Source organism: Ixodes scapularis, unplaced genomic scaffold, assembly GCF_016920785.2.
Source record: "Ixodes scapularis isolate PalLabHiFi unplaced genomic scaffold, ASM1692078v2 PGA_scaffold8__174_contigs__length_109621045, whole genome shotgun sequence".
Lineage (NCBI taxonomy): Eukaryota > Metazoa > Arthropoda > Arachnida > Ixodida > Ixodidae > Ixodes > Ixodes scapularis.
This window is the reverse complement of record NW_024609883.1, coordinates 22,848,433-22,867,842: the sequence shown is the minus strand read 5'-3', so window position 1 is coordinate 22,867,842 and position 19,410 is coordinate 22,848,433. Positions and strand designations below refer to the sequence as shown.

Genomic DNA, 19,410 nt, shown 5'->3' with positions numbered 1-19,410 from the left:
CCCACCCCAGAGGCGACAAGCGTCGCCAGTCCTGTGGCACCAGTTGGACCGGTGCCACACCCAAATCCAGTCCCTGCGGCTCCACTGGGTGGAGCGCGATCTGTACAGGCAGCGCCCGGCGTTGCCACACCTGGCCCGTCTACTCCAGGGCCCAGGCGGAGTATGCGGCAGCGAAGGCCACCTGACCGGTACTCGCCGGGGTGATCTTCACCATCGACCGGCCGGGACTTGACACGACCTGACGCCTAGTTGGTGTCGGCCGTGTGTGTTTGTCATATATTTTGTTTTTAGAAAAAACAAACTGGGGGGGAGGAGTGTAACAAGTATGTAGCGCCCCCCTCCAGTCCGCCCGTCTGCGGCCGCCTGGCTCGGCGGGCAACATTGTTCACCTCGCCCAATAAACGCCGTAGAGCGCACGCCGCTCCGGTCAGTCATCGTCCACCCTCAACCAGGCTGCGTGTCGTCTCCTCGGCGGGTGCTTCGGCCCCCTTCGTCCACGTTCCAGAAAGTTCGTGACAGGGGATCTGCAGCCTTCCGTTTGATCGGTGCGCGGTTGCACAAAGGAGCCCCAGGACCATGATGGTGCTGTCGCTCACTGGGGTCGAAGCACTAGGCTCCAAGGGGGTATGCCCCAGGTTGCACAAAGGAGCCCCAGGACCATGATGGTGCTGTCGCTCACTGGGGTCGAAGCATCAGGCTCCAAGGGGGTATGCCCCAGTCAAAGCAGAAAGCTACCGCCTCCGAGGTACCGAGGCCCAGGGGAGGCCGACGCCCAGTGTGGCATCCTCTCAACGTCGTTTCCAAGATCTCCATGTGTGCTGGAGGGGTCTAGGCCAGACTTGTACGTAATCCGTTACAAGTAACGAAATTACTGTAATCCCTTACATTTATCTGTAATTTAGTAACGGAATAATTACATATTTTCTCGAGTAATTTTAGAGTAATTCCCGTATATTTTTTACGTAGCGGATTCTTCGTAATCTGTTACATTTTTTTCAGAACACCCTCCTCCCCCCCCCCCCCCCTTTCTAAAGAAGGGATTGTTCAAAAAACAAAACAAATTAGTCGTTAGTTGTTTATACAGCAGGAGTTTAGTCTGCCAGAACATGGCGACATTGTTACCCACTGTAGATGAGCAATTTAGCCAGTGCGGTACAACCGCTAGCCTGGGGTCTTTAACGTGCACCACGCAGTAGTGTTACACGACCGCACGCCGGTACGATGCTCATCCAGATCGAAACGGGCAGGGGTGGGGCTCGAACCCAGGATCCCTGGGTTCTGCAGCGCGAGCTTTCGCTCCACGCGCGTCGAGCTGGGTGTGCGCTTTAGCCCACTCGGCCACCGATCCCCCAAAGGATTGTTCACTGTCACGCGAATTGACCTGAGCAAAAGGACTCTTTTAGAAGAGGAGGAAAAGGAGTCTTGGCACTCTTCTGTTCCCCAAAGTTTTTTTTTTTTGCAACACCAAGCCCCTGAATTTTTTTTTTTTTTTTTAGACAATAGGGAGTTTTAGAATAACGTACGCAATTTTAGCGCACGCTAGCGCTAAATTTAGCGCTTGTATGAGCGCACGCGACGCAAAAGAGTTTTAGAATAGCGTTTCACCGCCGCGACGCAAAAGCCCAAGCATCTCGCGCTTGCGACGCCACCAAGATACAGTAAAAATTTTTAGTTTACACACGAAATGCTGTAACTTTAGAAAAAAAAACGAGTTTTTTGGTCCAGAGTAGCATTTTAATTTGTTTAAACATGAGAACGCGACGTGAGCGGTTGAGCGGTCGTGTCCGCTTGCGTCGCCTCGGCAAGAGAGGTCTCGTGTACTGACCGTCGCACATCATACCTTCGCCGTGAAATGTTCGCGCGTCGCAAGCATCAAGTTGTCGGTAATCGCTGCCAAACCGAGTACAATGTCGTCCCGTATTGAAAATTGCAGTCGCGAGGATACCGCCGACGTCGCACTCACGACGCCGCCAAAGCAGCCGCCGACATAATCCTGGAAGCCGCCATGTTTTTTTAACTGTGCTCATCTTGGATTTAGCCAACTTCTCATCACGAATCCTCCTAGGAGAAGCGCAAAGACTCTTTGCGTACGCTAAAATTGCGCACGCAAAGCGCAAAACCTGGTTTGCGTTCGGAGCATGCGCAGTGGCGACGACGCTATTCTTTGCGTACGCAAAGCTTTAGCGTGCGCTATTCTAAAACTCCCTAATAACAACAATGTCCGAAGATCCAAATGGGCATTTCTACAAAAAAGGAAAAAAAAAAGGGGGTGGGCACAAGCTAAATCCGCTTTTTTTAGTCCCTTTGTTTTTTCTTTGCGATCGAAGACGGGGAGAGAAGGACACCAAGTGATTGTGTTCCTCTTCGAGAAGCTCGAGGCCGTGAGTGCACAGAAAATAATTAACAATGTCCCTCTCAGTTATAGTTACTACGACCAATTTCATAATGTTGCATCATGAGACAACGCTCCATCTACCTAAAATCCACTAAAAGAGATCTGATAATATGTGAAGGGTTTATTGCCACAAGCATCCTCGTTCGTTGCTACGCACTTATCATCTTCTCTTAGAAAACGGAATGTATTTTTTCTGCTTCTTTCACCTTCTTTGACCCTGTTTTAAAAGCTGTTTTTGTTTTGTAATACAACTCCTAGGGTTGTCCCACTTTATTTGTGAATTCCAGCCAGGTTACCTGCATCTTAGTCACCCTTTTTGTGAGTCAACTTTTTGCCAGCACTTCAAGACTGGTGTTTTTTTCTTCGATTACTTATATTTAAATATTGGAGACTTTTTTAGTCACCAACGTCTCAAACGAGGCTCGACCTGTTCAGAACCAAAGGAAGAAGAATATTGAGCCAAACCTTATTTATTATTTAATTATCTCCTTACTGTTACAACTACGTTTTGCTTTTGTCTGGCAATATGTGCCGGTATAGTAAGATGTACATAAATCAATTCTTATTCTATTTTTGGCTGGATGTATGACAACTTCTACAGTTTCGCGATTTTGACCATGGAGAATATGATGCATGTGCAAAGGCAGCGGCGGATGCTCCGCCGCTGCCTTTGCGCATGCATCATATCATCATCATGGGGGTGTCGGAGGTATCGGAATGATCTACTAAAACGCCGCTCACCTATAAATGGAACAGGCAGCAACAATAAGAACTTGAGTAACCCTCTTCCGTTTGTTTCTTTATTGAGGACAATAATGTTGAAAGTAACGCCACGAAAGTAACGGATTACTTCTTGGGGTAACAGTCACTTACTTTTATGGGAGAGTAATTATAATTGTAATTAATTACAATTGAGCCTTGAGTAATTGTAAATGTAATTCCTTACTATTTTTCAGTAACGTGTACAAGTCTGGTCTAGGCCACCTCGTCGAAAACCTACTCGTTGACGGCCAATTCATCATAGGGCAACTCGTCGAAGAGGCCAGCTGGTCGCCACTGCTGGGTTTATCAAGGAGTGGCCAGGCTCTTTAAATCAACTGCAAAATTCGGTTTCTTAACCTATCGCGCTAAGACTTTGTGCAGCGTTGCCCGCAGATCGTGCATTTGTTTTTGTAAAATTTGCAAAGAGCAAACTTACCTGAGGAAAAACTAAAGAAAGAAAAAGGCGCCGTACTGTTTGAAGACCTTTGGCTTCACCGCATTTCCATAGGAGCCAACCCTATGGAAATGCGGCGAAGCCAAAGGTCTTCAAACGATACGGCGCCGTTTCACACGGGAGACAAGAGATGGCACAAGCGGTCATGACGCCAACTGCGCCAACGTACGAGCATACGGCGCCGAAAGTCGGCGTCTTTAGCAGACAATCTTTTCGACTCAAAAGCGGCGCTCGAGCTTTTCTGATATCAGTTGCCAATGCATTATTTTATCATCCTTACTGATAAAACATATTGAATGGACACATAATCGATTAGAAAAATGGTTTGTAGGGATATTTTGACTGTTTTTTTGGGGGTACCGATGTCGTCTGCTTTGCAGTTCCTTGTTGTTACCGCGCCTGTTTTTGTTTCTGTGACTGTCGCCACTTGCGGAACGCGCTCCGCTTTTGAGTCGAAAAGATTGTCTGCTAAAGACGCCGGCTTTCGGCGCCGTATGCTTGTTCGTTGGCGCAGTTGGCGTCGCAACCGCTTGTGCCACCTCTTGTCTCCCGTGCGAAACGGCGCCGTATTGTTTGAAGACCTTTGGCTTCGACGCATTTCCATAGAGGCTAAGCCTTTTTCTTTCTTTACTTTTTCCTCAGGTAATTTCGCTCTTGGCAAATTATACAAAAAAATATGCACCATCTGTGGGCATCGCTGCACAAAATCGTAGTGCAATAGGTTAAGGAACCGAATTTTGCGGTCGATTTATAGAGCCTGGCCACTCCTTGATACACCCAGTATTTCAAAGATAAAATACTGTAAACAACTTAATTTTTGCGAAAACTTAATTTTTGCGAATTTCGAAAAAAATAGGCCCCGCGAACGATTCCAATAAAATGTGAACACATTGGAATTTATATTGAGATTCCACCGCGTCGCGAAACTTAGAACCTGCAAATTATTCCAAAATCTCATGTTTGACCTAAATCGCGAAATATTGAGCCCGCGAAGAAGAAGTCGCTTACAGTATATAATTTTTCTCCGAAAACTTTAAAGCAAGTACTGCGTTATAGTCATCCGTAAAATCGTCGCACGGTAATTGACCTCCAGTGTGATCTTTCTTGTCAAAGATAAAAATTTGCCGCTTTCGCTGCTTTTACGGTGCACTGGGGGACAGGTGTGATCTTTCTTGTTGCAGATAAAAATTTGCCGCTTTCGCCGCTTTTACGGTGCACTGGGGGACGGTCACTACGTCGCATGTATCACTGGGGTGCATGTTAACCTACCCTGCCCACCCATTCACGGCGCTTCGCGGCAACAGTCTGTCGCAGGTAAATACAAAAATGTAAACCCACCTGTCCACCCGTTCAAGCAGCTTCGCGGCAACAGTTTGCGGCGGCTCTTTACAAAAAGTAATAAAAAAAGGGATGATCCCGAGATTACAGATTTCTCAACTTCTCTCAGTTTTGTCCTGTTTTTTCACACACTGGCAATTTTTCTTTCTGTCTTGTAACCTAACAAGGGTGCTATCCCTAGTCCAAACACAAATAAATATTTGTCCAAAAATAACAAGAAACCACAAGTTTTTACCTCGGACCGTTTTTAATCCCATTTGTCAAATCGCCGTTCTACGGATTGCCCCTTTCGACAAGTTTCCCTTCGACGAATTGGCCTGTTCAATAAATGGGTCATCGACAAGTTGGCTGGATCCCGTGCTGGAGATACTCCCCGTGATCAAAGAAAAAGCTTCTTCAATACGAATCGGCAGGCTCTAAGCTCATAAAAAGCTTACATCATTAACAACTTTCAGACCGCCTTCTTGGAACATGCACAGGAACTCAAGTTCACCCATGAGCTCGCTACAAATGGCACCCTAGAGTTTTTAGACCTAAGACTACATTTTCAAGATCTTCATTTGTGCTGAACATACTCCCCGTGATCAAAGAAAAAGCTCTTTCAATATGCATCGGCACACTCTAAGCTCATAAAAAGAGGTATAGCGACCAATTGTTTGAGCGCAGTCTTTGCAAGTCATGCAGCCGCACAGCCGAAGAGAGCTTTTATCCTCAAGTGCAACGACTTTAATCTTTGGGATCTGTATACTGTTGGATGTAGCTGGAAACATGATGAAGTCCAAAGGAAAACTCAGAAGCATGGAAAAGCGACAACGCCCTGCCGTATTGTCACGGGTGGTGACCAAAAAAACAATCACTAAACAGGAAGAAATAAATGTTTAATGTGGCGAACTTGTGCCAAAAATAAAAGGGGTACAAAAGATAATAACAGAGCGTCGCGGGCGTCGAAGTCGGCGAAGCAACAGAGTTGAACTCTGGGGCGAAACTGACTCCGCTCTCCTTGCGGAGCCCCTTATGTACCCTCGTTGGTTTCTGGATTATTCGGCGTAGAACTTTCGGTGCATATAGCAATCGAAACACGATCAGACGAGAATGTTCTTGAACTTACGAGAAGCACAAGTTGAAAGAATAAATAAAAGGACAGTCCGCCTGACTGGAATCGAACCTATACCTTCCACGTGAAAGTCAAGCGCGGTAACCACTGGGCCACGCGTGCGCTTGCTCACCCACGCGCGTGGCAGTATTTCCGTACATCCACAAAAATTCCCCACAACTTAAAGAAACACTGACACCCCCCAAATTTTTTTAAATTCTTTGCCAGGTGATTTACCATGGTGTCAGAAGACTCCCCAATCAATATTTTGCTACAGCATCACGTGTATTTTTAATGAAGTGAAAAAACGCATTTGCTCGCAACCGAAGCCGAAACTGGACGGGAGAGCATTGCTGGAAGTCGCGTGACTGCGCAACATTATTTTTCAATCAATGTATTTGCAGCTTTTTAGAAGCCACAAAAAAATGGGTATCATATTTCTTTTGCTATTTTTAATATTAAAAGACGCTGACACATTAAAATTGTTTTTGTTATTTTCCGAAACGGTTGAAAATGATGCCTGGACATTACTCTAAAAATTCGAAACTTGGAAATTCAGTATTTGTGAAGTAAAAAATAATTTCCAAATTTGAAGTTCCTGCGCGATCCACGCCAGGGCTGTGACGTCAAATATTGAGCTGTTCTGCGAGTCGACTTTCTTTTACGCCTCCGCTCCGAACCGCCGTTGCCACCGCGACCCAAAGTGAGGAAGTGAGGGGGGGAGAGAAGGGCACCAGCGTACCAGGAAAAACCGATTTCCTCCGTGAGTGCTGTGCCGCCTGCCTATCGCTGCGAGCAGATGACGCTTGATGTCTCGCCGCTTTGCGTGAAAGGCTGCCCAGCAGAGTCACAACCAAGACTACGATACACAAACACCAAATTCAGTTGTTTTGACCGTTTGACGATTTCCTTTTCGAAGTCTGAGAGGTCGTCGGGCACCTAAAAAAGACCACTTCATCCGATACCCCAACTCATTGATCAGCCATGTTTTCTGAGGGAGGATAAAAATCCAGGAGGCGACGTCAGAACGAACTTTGATTTTTGGTATTTCAAAAAGAAGGGTTGTAGTGCAGTCTCAATTGCATTAAAAAACATGTTTTGCGATTGCCGTTATTAAATGTTATAGAAATGTCATCTACAAAGCTTCTAAATTTCATGATATTTGATATCTCAAATCAAAAGAAGCGACGAGGTGAGGAGCGAAAGAGAAGGACACCAAAAATAAAAAAAAGCACGCACGCATGCCGTATGACTACAACTTGCATCGTTTTAGACAGAAAAAAAGAAATACCACCTTTGGGGTGTCAGTGCCCCTTTAAATGAACGCCTCCAATGACCCATGACTTTAACTATCTTTGGTGGTCGTGTCTACACCATAGAATACGGCACGTGACCACAGAGAAGAGGGTGAGCACGATTCAAACCAGCCAGTTCTCAATCGGTGGTTTTGGGGTGGAAAGAAAACGAATTTCGAGCCGCAATTTGTGTTCTGGGTAGTAGTGCTTTCACATGTCATGTACAAATAAAAACCTTGGCGAGCTTAAATACCCTGTCAGTATCCCTTCAAACAGGTGATGCAAAGATTTTTGTACTTTGCGCAAATACCGCTTACAACGGATCCCTGACGTTAATGACTTGTGAAACACTTTGTTTTCCACCACACACAGTCGAAGTCGCAGAAAAAATAAAAGAAAATGAGCAGCATTCACCCCCTCAACTCACAGCCAGAACAAGCGGCCACGTGATCTGGAGCCGGTTATATGCCGCCAGTGTTGATCATAGCCACGCGCTGGGGTTGGCAAGGCACAGGAGACGCGCTGAGTTCCAGATATTGTTATGGTTCGGCTATTGTCAGCATTGCCGCAATTGGACACGGGTCACTACCCGAATGCTTCTCGAGTTATCGATTATCACGAGCCCAAATCGGGTGCCCACCCAATGCTCGGGTCCAACCTATGAGCCGCATTCAAATATCGTCACTGGGAGCTGTACGTCATCAAGTTTTTGATGAGGAGATGGCTTTTTTTCTCTCCAACTCTCCAACGGCGAAAACTGTGTTAGTGCACCTTTGATGACCCTGTTGGCGAAGGAACTATAGGACAGTTAGGTACATGTGGCGGAGCGCTTTGGATGGAGTCGACTTAAGAACTGTGTGTGTCTGTCCCTCGCATATTGTCTGTGTTTTTATTCTTTCTGGGTGAACTGAGCTATAGTACAGTATTTGAGCCTTGCTTCCTGAGACTTGTCAATAGAAATGTCCTTCTTTTCTATTCATTGTTTACAAACAAAAGAAAAGAAAGAAGAACTTCGATGGCCCTTTTTTTTATCTGTTACTTTTTTCTTTTCCATTTTTTTTTAATCCTTAGTGAAAGCAAGGTACTTATTTATGTGCATAACTCTTTCTTTTAATATAAGCTTACAAATAATTTTCCTATTTTGATGTATACTATTTTATTTATTTTTTTAATTTTTATTCTTCTATCTACTACTGTGGACTTTGTCTTCCTTTCCTAGATATTAAAAAGTTGGTTGTTAGTAGCGCTCTTTCCTGCCCCTGTCTTCTTCTTACCGTGTTCTTGCGATACTTTTCGTTTACTATGTTTAACCAACTAGCCCATCAATTAAGGGCATTTCAAGGCAGCTACTTGTTCAGACGTTTTTCATATAACAAGGATCGTTATAAACCAGTTGCTTTAACTGTAACTACAGGCCAGTGTTGGGTAAAGTACATCTAAAAAGTACTTGAAGCACAAAGTAAGTGAAGGTTATGTACTTCAAGTAAACTAGTAGGTACACCGGGCACAATGTACTTGAAGTACTATAAATACAATGTACTTTCAAACTAAAGTCAAGTACTTTGTAACAGAATCTTTTATGCTGCCCTTTCGTTCCATAATCAGTAATCAGGAATTTTTGGAAATGGTGCCGAATATTGGATAAAGTCAGGTAGCCACAGTGTGGTTGCTTTACTTTTGCTGACAAACTATTTTAACTCAATCAATTGATAGGGTACTTATTTGTATTGATCTTATAGCCACCATTACTTTACTCGGAGAAATGACCAGATAAGCGATGCGTTGTCGGCTAGGGTTTCTGGTGAGAGTAGAGTATCCCTCCACGTATTGCTTCAGGGTGAGAAAGCATCATTTTGTGATACAAAATTAACAAGGTCAGATTTATAGAATGTACTTTGAAGTCAGAAGTTGTACTCTCCTTGGAAAGTACCAGAAACAGTGAAGTACACATACACGGAGAATGAAGTTTAAGTAAAGTGCAAATTTTCTAATCCTACTTAAAGTAGTACTTTAACTACAACTTACTTAAAGTACTTGCCAACACTGCTACAGGCTAATGTGGTTAAAGGGAAGCTGAAGCACTTCTTCAAAAAAACAAGTTAGAGCTGAATTCTGACATATTTTTATCCCGTGAATCTGAATATCACGTTTGTTTTGCCCGAAGATGTAACAAGATGCGAGAAAACACAAAAAACCTCCGACCAGTCGTGACGTCATACTAAGATCTTTGGGCCACCAAGCGCGTGTCGTTGTGGGCAGTGCACACAATTGCGAGCTTGCCAGGTATATTTTTCTGCGTTGACACCGGTCAGCGCGGAATCTCCGCTTGCGCTGACTGGTGTCAGCACGAGCGGAGATTCCAAAAACTCTTAATGTGACGTCACAACCCGGGAAGGAGAAGCTTTGCGGTACTTTGAAAATTAATTTCTCCAGCCTCCGTGCACCAAATTTAAAAACAATCTCAATATCCGTGATCCTGGAGGCCATGGGAAGACGATTTAGGCGTTTTTTCTCGCATACGGAACCGCTTGTTTTCCTTTAAGAATAAAGCTGTGTTTGTAGGTGCATTAGACCTACCCGTCATTTTCCTTTATGTTAAACCTATCGAGTCGACTCCTTTAGCGCAATGTTTAGATGTTAGTCGTATATGTTTGATCAATTACCCTAGAAAAAGCTTCTGGGTAAACATGAGCCTGGGTAAACTTGAGCAAAGGAATCGCACGCTAGCTTTTGGCAGCTTCAAGAGTGTACTCTGTGATCTACTGATGTAATTTGATCGCCGCGCCGGCACTACTTCCAGGTGTTGACCCTCACCTTATGGGTTCCCCCCCAGTTCCCGTCTGCTGGCACGCATCTCGCCTCAGCTGAAGCGGAAGGTCAGTGTGGCTCTAAATTTTCTGGGTGGAGATGTCGGGAAACTGCCTCGGCCACATAGCACACAGTTGTGGTGGCACTCCCAATGCAGTCCATTGCTCCCAGGGGTTGACGCCCTTCCCAAGGTTTTTCTTTTCTTTTAAAACGGGTATTTCTAGCATGTACAAAAGTCAGGGAATTGTCAGAAAGGCGCCTAAGTCAGGAGAAATGTTCCAGTGAAAGTGAGGCAGCTGTGCACAACCAAGATCAATGGTGTATGTAAGCGGTTATGTCGAGTAACATTGTCCAAAACATCACTAGGTAGCTCAAGCCGCCAACCGATAGAATGGGAAGAATCGCTGTAACTGTGATGGCATGATTCGGCGAAGCTGGCAGCCTCGAAGGGCTGACGTCGTGGAGAGAGCTTTCAGGAATTCTCAGCAGAGGAGGGGGGAGGAAAAATGCAAAAATTGTTTTCGCAGTTAATACATTTTTACCGCATTCTCTCTTAAAATTTTGTCATTTTTGAAACATGCTTGTTGTAGCTGCTGTTATGGCACGTTTGCACCACAAATTTTAATTTTCATGTCCCTTTAACCAGACGGGCAAATATTCTGCTTCTCGAATATTCAATGGAATTATTATATACTCGCTTAGACTTGAATTTATGTATTCGAAAATATTGAATTACTGGGTCCAGCCAAGTAATCGGGTGTGGGTACCACCGCTCACTAGCGCTCCTCTGGATAGGTGGCTCAAGCTGCTGCCTGCTTCAATGGGCTGCATCGCTTTAGCTATCGCTGCTAGAATGCATTGGGCAAACGAGAAAACGGAAGTTCTGGTGCAATTTTGCGCCCAGAACTATAAGTGACCAGTGATGATGATGTTTTCTTGTATGAAGAGGCATCACGGCAAGTACAGAGCTAACTCAGTTCAGGACCGACGTTACTAAATCTGGGTCGAGAAAGCCTATCGCATTTATCTGCAGCTACTGTGTTTAGACCTAAAGTGACACCAGTGGTGCCGAAGGCCAAGGAAATGACAAAAAGATTGCCACTGCACGATTCTAGTGTGCCTGTCTTTGCATTGCAAAATGCAAGTTCTTGAAGTTCCATTTCTGACATTTTTTTGCCACGAAGATAAAATAAAGGTGCATATTCAAAGAACTTCTAGGCGGGGACGATGATGCACGGTTAGATAAAAAACTGTGGTTCTGATGAAACTAATAAAAATTGTATCTTATCTGGCCAGTTCATATCAAATTTTAATTGAAATTGATAGCATGTTTAACTTTCAATCTTGTAACTAATATTAGTAAAGTATAATCGCCTGAATCGGCAAAGGAAGTTAAAATAGTATTAAGTGTGAGTAATTATTGAAATAGGCGTTTTTACTATCCTTTTAACACCAGATTTAGCCACAGGTATTTACATGATGTCACATTTCTTGTTTCTAATATAGTATACATACCTTGCAAAGGTGGCATGCGATACATCTAGTGTTCGGCAATTATCAGTATACACTTTGAATTTGATTCGACCCTAAAATCCTTCCTATTTGCCCAGGCCTACCTTTAACCTATTCCCTTTTTGGTGTCTGTGTTTGAGTGAATCTCTGGGCTCTGCTCGATGGCTATAGTATGACTGAAGGAAGTTAGGAATACTGAAGTTTGTTGTTCTTTTGAACCCTTTGGAGTGTTTGTTGTTTTATGAAGATATTTCTGGCTTCAGGCTTGATGACCGAAAATGGCAGCCACGGATGCAGTAGTGTGCGTCAGAGACGACTCGTCTTCGTCGAGCGAAGTAGAGGTCCTGCGTGCCAACCTGCGTGATGAACGTGCGGCTTGCGTGTGGGTGGAGCAGTATGGCTTGCGCACCAACACATCGTGGATTGTAGATTCTGTCAAGTCGACAAAGCAATGTCAAAGGTAACGCAATCTCGGTATATTTAGGTCGCCATGTATATCGGCAGGATCCTTTGTTTTCGAGTTTCTTATTTGTAGTGGTTCCACTCCTTGTTTGCGCCAAAAGTCATTTCCTGCGCCATCCTGATAAAAATCCATGATATTGCACCAGAGTGCTCTAAAACTAGATGACTAGATATAGACCACGTGCTAAATCCCCAAGCGCCCCAGCCCACACTCGAGGAACCGTGGGAACAATGTTCTTTTAGCTGCCTAGTGATCCGTAATTTCGACCAATTCGATGGTTACACACTTTGTGAGTGTAATCCAGAGTCATTCTAAATAAGCGTCGTGTAGACTCCAAAGACCTGTCACATCACTTTTAAAAATTCTCATCAATGTCAGCCTTTTTGATACTGTGCATGCAATCCACCTTTCAACCTGGCTGACCTGCAGAATTCTCTTGCAGTATCATCATTTTTGTGATTGTTGTTTTAGCAGGAATTGCTTGAAAAGCCGAGAATTCACAACCAAAACCAGGATTTAGCGTGGAGTCAGCAGGGCTGTTTATAGCATTTTTAGTGTTTCTAAGTTAATATCAGCGTCTTTGATGCTGTACGACAGTGGTTCTCAAATAGGGGTCCGCGGACCCTCTGGGACCCGCGAAGGCTTTCTAGGGGTCCGCGAAGCATCGCCTCATCAGTCAAGCTCGGCAATAAAAGTCATACTTTTTTCAGATTGAGAAGAAATATTCCAATCTTCGGGTTAGTTTTCTGGTGTGTATGTCAATGAGAGAAGTCTACTTCAAACTAGCCCCTAGTTATATTTATTTATTAAATATTTATCGACATTTACGCATACATTTTCTCTCCTCTCATCACGGACGGGGTCCCCCATCATCTCCGCCGATCTACAAGGGGTCCGCGAAACATCAATGGTTGAGAACCACTGCTGTACGAGAATGATAATATTGTAAGAAATTGCTGCGGCTCGGCAAGATTTGAAGGGTTGATGGCCTGCACAGTATCAAAAACACTGACATTGACGAGAACTTTTAAAAGTGGTAATGACAGGTTTTTGCACTCTATACAACGCTTATTCAGGATGACTCCGGATTACACTCAAAAGTGTGAAAGCATCGAATTGGTCGAAATTACCGACGACTAAGGAATTAAAGGAACACCACTCCCATGATTCCTTGATTGTGGGCCAGGGCGCTTGGGGGATTCAGCAAATGGTCTATTGGGAGCATCTTCTGCCACCTATAATCGCCAGGGGCAGCCTCGCCTACAGCAAAACTTAAGCATAGTGGCTGTTCGATCAACCTGTAGTGGCACATATTTATTCAAATGGACGCACACTTCTCTTTGTAATTGTTTTGTTTGTAGCTTATGGGTCAATCTTGCCAGTGAGTAAAATTATCGAAACTAACCAAAATGCTCCGCTGCGCCTGCCGCTCCTCCCTTCACACCGGTGCGATGCGGTGAAGCTTGGCACTTGCGCTACTGCAAAAAGATGTGCCTAACCCGACAGTGCTGGTGCATAGCGGCGCAATTTGATGCACGCGGTTAGTTTGTCAGTTATTTTTTTATACTGGTGTCGACTCATATTTGAGCACACACGGTGAACTCGTCACGGGTGGCACTTGTGCTTCTCGGGGACTCATGAACATGGGGCTGGATTGCAAGTATACAGGAGAAAGAAATTTGGCAAGGGGCTGTTTGTTGAGGCAAAAGCGGATCTTGTTGAAAATATGAGAAAGTAGGCAGGTGAAGACAGCTAGAGGTGCTTAAAACAAGATTTTGGTAGATCTCGTGTTTGAAGTCAACAAGGTATAACACATCATATGAACATGTTTGCTATTTACTTTTTTTAACATGACAACTATACAGTTGAGTACTCCATCACATGTGACTGTCCATGTATACTTAACAATGCCGGTTTTTATACTAGAGTGGAAAGAGTTCTAGTACAAGGTTTGCCCGCCTAAATTTTTCTAAGCTAAGTTTAGGTGCTCTGAAGTGCTTTCAGTTTGATATTAGGTGGTCCGAAGTGCTCAAAATTTCACATTTAGGTGCTTCAAAGTGCTCCAAAAATGCATGTTTTGGTGCTTCAAATTGCTTCAAAATGCATATTTGAGTGCTTCAAATCACTATTTGATGGTTACATCACTGTATTTGTCGAACATCGGGGAGTAATTTAACTTTTTCTGATAACCATTCAAAAAAAATTTTTTTCTCTTTTTTTTGGGGGGGGGGAGGGGGGTTCTATGTAATAAAATTATTTATTCTAAGTATTATTTTAAAAAAAAGAGCAGGCTTCGGTAATTTTTTGTAGTAGCAGGCAAAATTGCTCTAAGTTAAACTCGGAGTAGGCCGCCGGTTGCCAACCCGACATAGAGCTTTGGTATGAGTGCATGCGTTTTTTATTTAGACCAATGAAATTAAACGAAGGACAGATACTATCTAGAAATATATTCTTTGAGCTTATGCAATATCTTTTTATTTCTAGCAAATTCTCGTTTACATACACGTGATTATCTGCATTCGGAGCATCTCCGTATTCGTCCTAGGCCTGTCCAATTTTTGGACATTTAAGAAACTACTGACACGACCAATGTTGTTTTTTTTTCACCTTGTATGACTGCAAATTGTACTTAGAAATGGTCCTCGAACTTTCAAGCTTGGTAAATGTGTATGTGCATCAGTGACAGTCCGAACCACGTTCGGGCAGTCGCTGACTTCCCCAATTACCGGCGAGCATCTCAATGATGTGAGAATAATAAGCTAGGAGACGGCCGGGACATTGTCACCAGTACTTCCAGGCTCTCATGTTTTTATATTTCTAAATCAATGGCCTAGTGTGCTCGCAATCATTGTGAAAAACATACTTCATGAGTGTCATTAATAGGTGTTATAGAAATGTAACTTGCAAAGCCTCGAAAATGCTTCCGCTTTACACGCCACTGCAAAAACGAAGCGAGGGGGAGAGTGGCGGGAAGGAAGGCGCTGATCTTTGATAAGTGCGTCCATGCGCTACAAAGATTTTTTTTGCATTTTGCATCTTCTTTTTTTTTAAAACTTCCATCCTACACAGCACTGAGTGCTGCATTGGGTAGCATGCGATAGGATTATGCCAATAGATTTATGCCAATAGGTCAATACTTATCTTCTGGGGACCTCCTCTCAGCATATGGGAAACTTTTAAGACCTGGTAATGCTCTTTGGGGGGATTGGGTTATAGACAGGTCAAGAAGCATTATGTTGACATTCTTTTTCGGCCCTCCTTTAAAGTTAGTGGTTAACCGAAAAAAAGAGGGCAAAACATTCTGAGCCTATGGATCTTTGCACTAATTCCTTAAGTAAAGTGACATGTTTTATGTTTGTTTTTTGGCATTGTGATTGCCGATTTTGAGTTTTTCGTATAAATCTGCATACAACAAAATTTTACCGGCAAGATTTTCTAGATATACCACCCCTCCCCCCCACAAAAAAGAAAGAAATCCTGGTTATAGGCTGGCAGCTTACTGTCAGGGTGCCTACCAACCTGTATTCTTTATTGTGTCTATACATATCCTGCTATGGGCTATGTTTGAATTATGTTTCCATGACCTCCGTGCACAGTCACCCATTAGAGTTTGCTTATAAAATCCGGCCCTATGACACATCCTGTGTGAATATTAAAATTGTCTTTAGTCTTCCTTAAAAAGGCACTGCGAAGGAACGAAGAAAACCAAGTGCTGCTCGAAGGGCATGCCTACCAGTGTCGAACATGAGCGTTCAGTGACGACATTGGTCTAGAGCGTCGGATAATGACGACGTAAAATTCTAGAGGCAGGACTGGCTGAATAGATGCACTTGACCCCTTTGGATCCTTTCAAGCGCGTGATTCTCTCTCAATTTTTCGCTTGGAACACCCTTAAATCGGTGGGGCGTTCACATCTTCATAACTGAATGTTAGTTCCAACAATTGGGAAGATTGCGCATACTTGTTGCACGCTCTTGTCGTTTCGGCTCTCTGTTGGTTCAGTCTAAGGATGTCATCAACCATAGAAAATGTGCTAAAAATTCTGAACTTCTTTCTTCTATTATGTTCAAAACACCGTCAGATTTCTTCTTTATTTTTTTTATTTTAAACGTGTTGCTAGAGTCTTACTCAATAGATCGAGCGAACACGGTGCACATTACAAAATAGCCTGAAATGCTTTGCAGGGCCTCTTTCAGAAAAGAAAGCACTATTTTAATGTCCTTTCATGGCACAAGTTCTTGCTGTTTCATGGCACGAGTTCCTGGTACATTAACGTTTGTGAAATCGCAATAATATCAGTTGGTTGTTCTTTTAGGTGGGCCGATAGCGCTTATCTCGAGAGGCTAGGGGATAGGACGCATAGCAGTGGCGGCCACACTGGATTGGTCGGTTACAGGGAGCAATGACGTGAATACCTAGCAACCAAACATCGCCAGTGCTGCGCTGGAAGAAAAGGCATGTGGCTTCCAGCGAGAAGTAGTTTCGAAGTTTCGTGTTCTCGTCAGAAAGCAGCCGTGTAGTTTGGTCGAGCTGGGTTTCGCCAAGAGAAAAGCTTGTTTGGTTGTAGCGTTGCGAAATTTCAAAATTGTAAGTTGATCGTTCTTTTAAGTAGTCCAGCAGCATCCCTTCGCCGGTTTATAACTACGAAGAAAATGTTTGAATTCACAGCTTGTATTTTACGGTATCGTGTTTTGCTGCTATGATGGGGACTCCTACATTTGCAGGATGGTGCTCCATAAGACGTGGTGCTGCAAGCAACACAGGCGCAACAAGTCACCCGCGAAGCCTAGGGTGGACTGTCCGGCCAAGATCGACATAAAGATTAAAACAATAAACCGCCACACGAGGAGGACGGACCCATTGTTCCTTCGACGAGACATTCCGCTGCCTGCAGTGATCAAGCTGCGCCATCACAAGGAGCATTCGCACAGCACAGAGTCTGCGGATGCACTTCGTCGTCTCACTCCCTTGTCGGAGACGAAGAGGACGTTCTTCGGCTATTTCAACGACGGAATGTCTCCAGCCAAAGCCATCAAGCTGCACGAAAGCAAGCTTCTTGCGCGCAAGGAAGGCCTTGCCCTGCTTGCCAACGCCGCCGTGAACCCCTTGCCTTCGGCCGTGTACTATTGGCATAAACTTTGGCGTGAGGGCTACTGTGGCAGGGACGTGGAACCACTCGAGAAGCCTGCGGAGAAGGTGCCCGTGGACGTGCAACCAGGTGAGCATATTATAGGACCCTGTACCGTCCAAGTAGATGGGCCCATTAGAGGAATGATTTGCATACTCGCGCTCATTCACTTTCTTCAAGAGGTTGACACTCACCACTGCAATGTGAAGAAGCTGCATAGTGTCAGGTTGCTGCAAATTGCTTCACACAATTCTTTACAATCCTCCTATCAAAAAAAGCACTGATGTGACAAACTTCTTTCTTGTTTTATTTAACTTAAAGTTCAGGGCACAATTGTGCAACTGCTCGGGATCGGTGGTTCTGTGTGTGCTTTAGGTCACCAGAGCTCGAAGCAATGGAATACTGATAACAAAGTGTACATACCATGTTGCGAAGGTAATCTATACGTCGTTTATTTGAGCTCGATATCACACAAAACAAAGATAGAATCGATGAGAGCCCCTTTTCGACGTCAGCGTTTGTCACCGCTGCTTCGGAAAACAAGGAGATGACAAGAGAAAGAGATTGACCTCTTAATCTAGAATTGAGGTCAGCGATCAAACTACATATAACACGGGAAGGGTTCACAAGGGTCGCGCGGGCATATTCCATTCAGCACGCCAGCCAGTCGTGGGCAGACGGTCTTGGCCAAGGACCGTCGGAGCATCGCTGCACCGAGTCAGAGTGCCTGCTAGGCCTATCTGCCGAGCTCGCTCGGTCGGGGTCCGTGGAATTGTGGCCGTTGGAGCTTTTCCCGGGTGTTTGTGGATCCAGCGTTCTTGTTTGTTCGTCGTGGTGTCTTTCAAGTACTTTTTACTTTTTTCTTGGTGCTTGAAGTCGGGACGCGTGAGAAGCGCACATAGAAAAATAAACGTCCGTTGGTTGTCGCAACCAACTGAGCGAAGCTGTCGGCCATGCTGATTTGATCGTAAGAAGTCCGTAAGACAGCCTGGTAGCTGTTGTAGGATTTCATTGTAACCTGCGCAAAACTTACGAAAATTTTGTTTCGTGAATACGAATTTGTTCTTAAGTTTCGTTTTACGCACATTTTTGGCCCAAGATTGTTTCGTGAATCTGGCCTCTCTTTATTTTGACTCAAAATGGATTCCAGAAGTATCTTGAGATTAATAAAACAACATTATCACAGCGGAACTGTTAAGTGCTAGTTCCTCCAGTCTTGTGTCCAGTACTGAACAAATGTCGACACAAAACTACACAAAACTCTGGAGAGCTAACACCATCTGTGAGCGGCAGCAGCAACCAGACTACCAGTCTGGTTGCCGCCATCACTCATAGATGGCAGCAACCTTTCCAGCTATCATAGAGGAATGGATAGTTGGCCAAGTTAGTGGGAATTCATCGTAGGAAACAGCTTGCAAAACAGATGAAAACGAAGAAGAAACACACGGGACAAGCGTACAGCTTCGCTCGTCCTCCTTCTTCACCAGAGTGGAAAGGCTGAAAGTTTTCTTCAGTTTATTTTAAGCACAACTGCGACGGTAAGAAAAGAGTGTTTAACACAAAGCTAATTTAGATTAACATGCTCATATTAAAACATCAACAAGCATGTTGCTGTATCAGGCACTGGAACATGCATATGTGCTTACACAAATTAGCTCGTTTGACATAGACAGGTGTCTCACAGTTCATACACTCTTGCCGCAAAGCTGTAGCAAGTACTATAAAAATACCGGCTCTAATATCTACCGGACATTGACGCACAAATCTTCAAAGTGTGCACACATGTGCACACACGTGGTGATCAGATGTGATGTCTTATAGCGAGTTTGTTTCACGGCACTCGTGTCCACGCGTGCCCACTCGCAGCGTGGAGCGGGTTCGTTTCAGCCGGCACTCCACAAGTGGTTGCACTCTCCGAGTTCGTTTCAGGGCTGGCACCCCACGCGTGCATGCACTCGCTGCACCGAGGAAATCGGGAGTGCACCAAAATGCAACCCCCGTCATGCCTCGCTCCGGCGAGGAGCGGGAGCAGACGACGGGGGTTCGTTTGCTCCCGCTCCTCGCCAGACGACGAGGGTTCGTCTGCTACGATGTGTCTCGGAACCGAAAGGAAAAAAAGTAGATTTTCTGATAGAAATCGCGTCCCGCGGGCAACGGAATCA

The 19,410-nt window shown here is 44.5% G+C and overlaps 1 protein-coding gene across 1 annotated transcript in view; it reads left to right on the top strand.

The window, feature by feature from the left end:
• LOC8036689 overlaps positions 1–19,410 on the top strand; it is a 29,379-nt gene that overhangs the window by 2,675 nt on the left and 7,294 nt on the right. The window contains exons 2-4 of the mRNA XM_040210042.3: positions 10,138–10,213; positions 11,921–12,117; positions 16,845–17,338. Coding sequence (XP_040065976.1) covers positions 11,936–12,117; positions 16,845–17,338 — 676 coding nt within the window. The 5' untranslated portion in view covers positions 10,138–10,213; positions 11,921–11,935. The remainder of the gene's footprint in view (positions 1–10,137; positions 10,214–11,920; positions 12,118–16,844; positions 17,339–19,410) is intronic.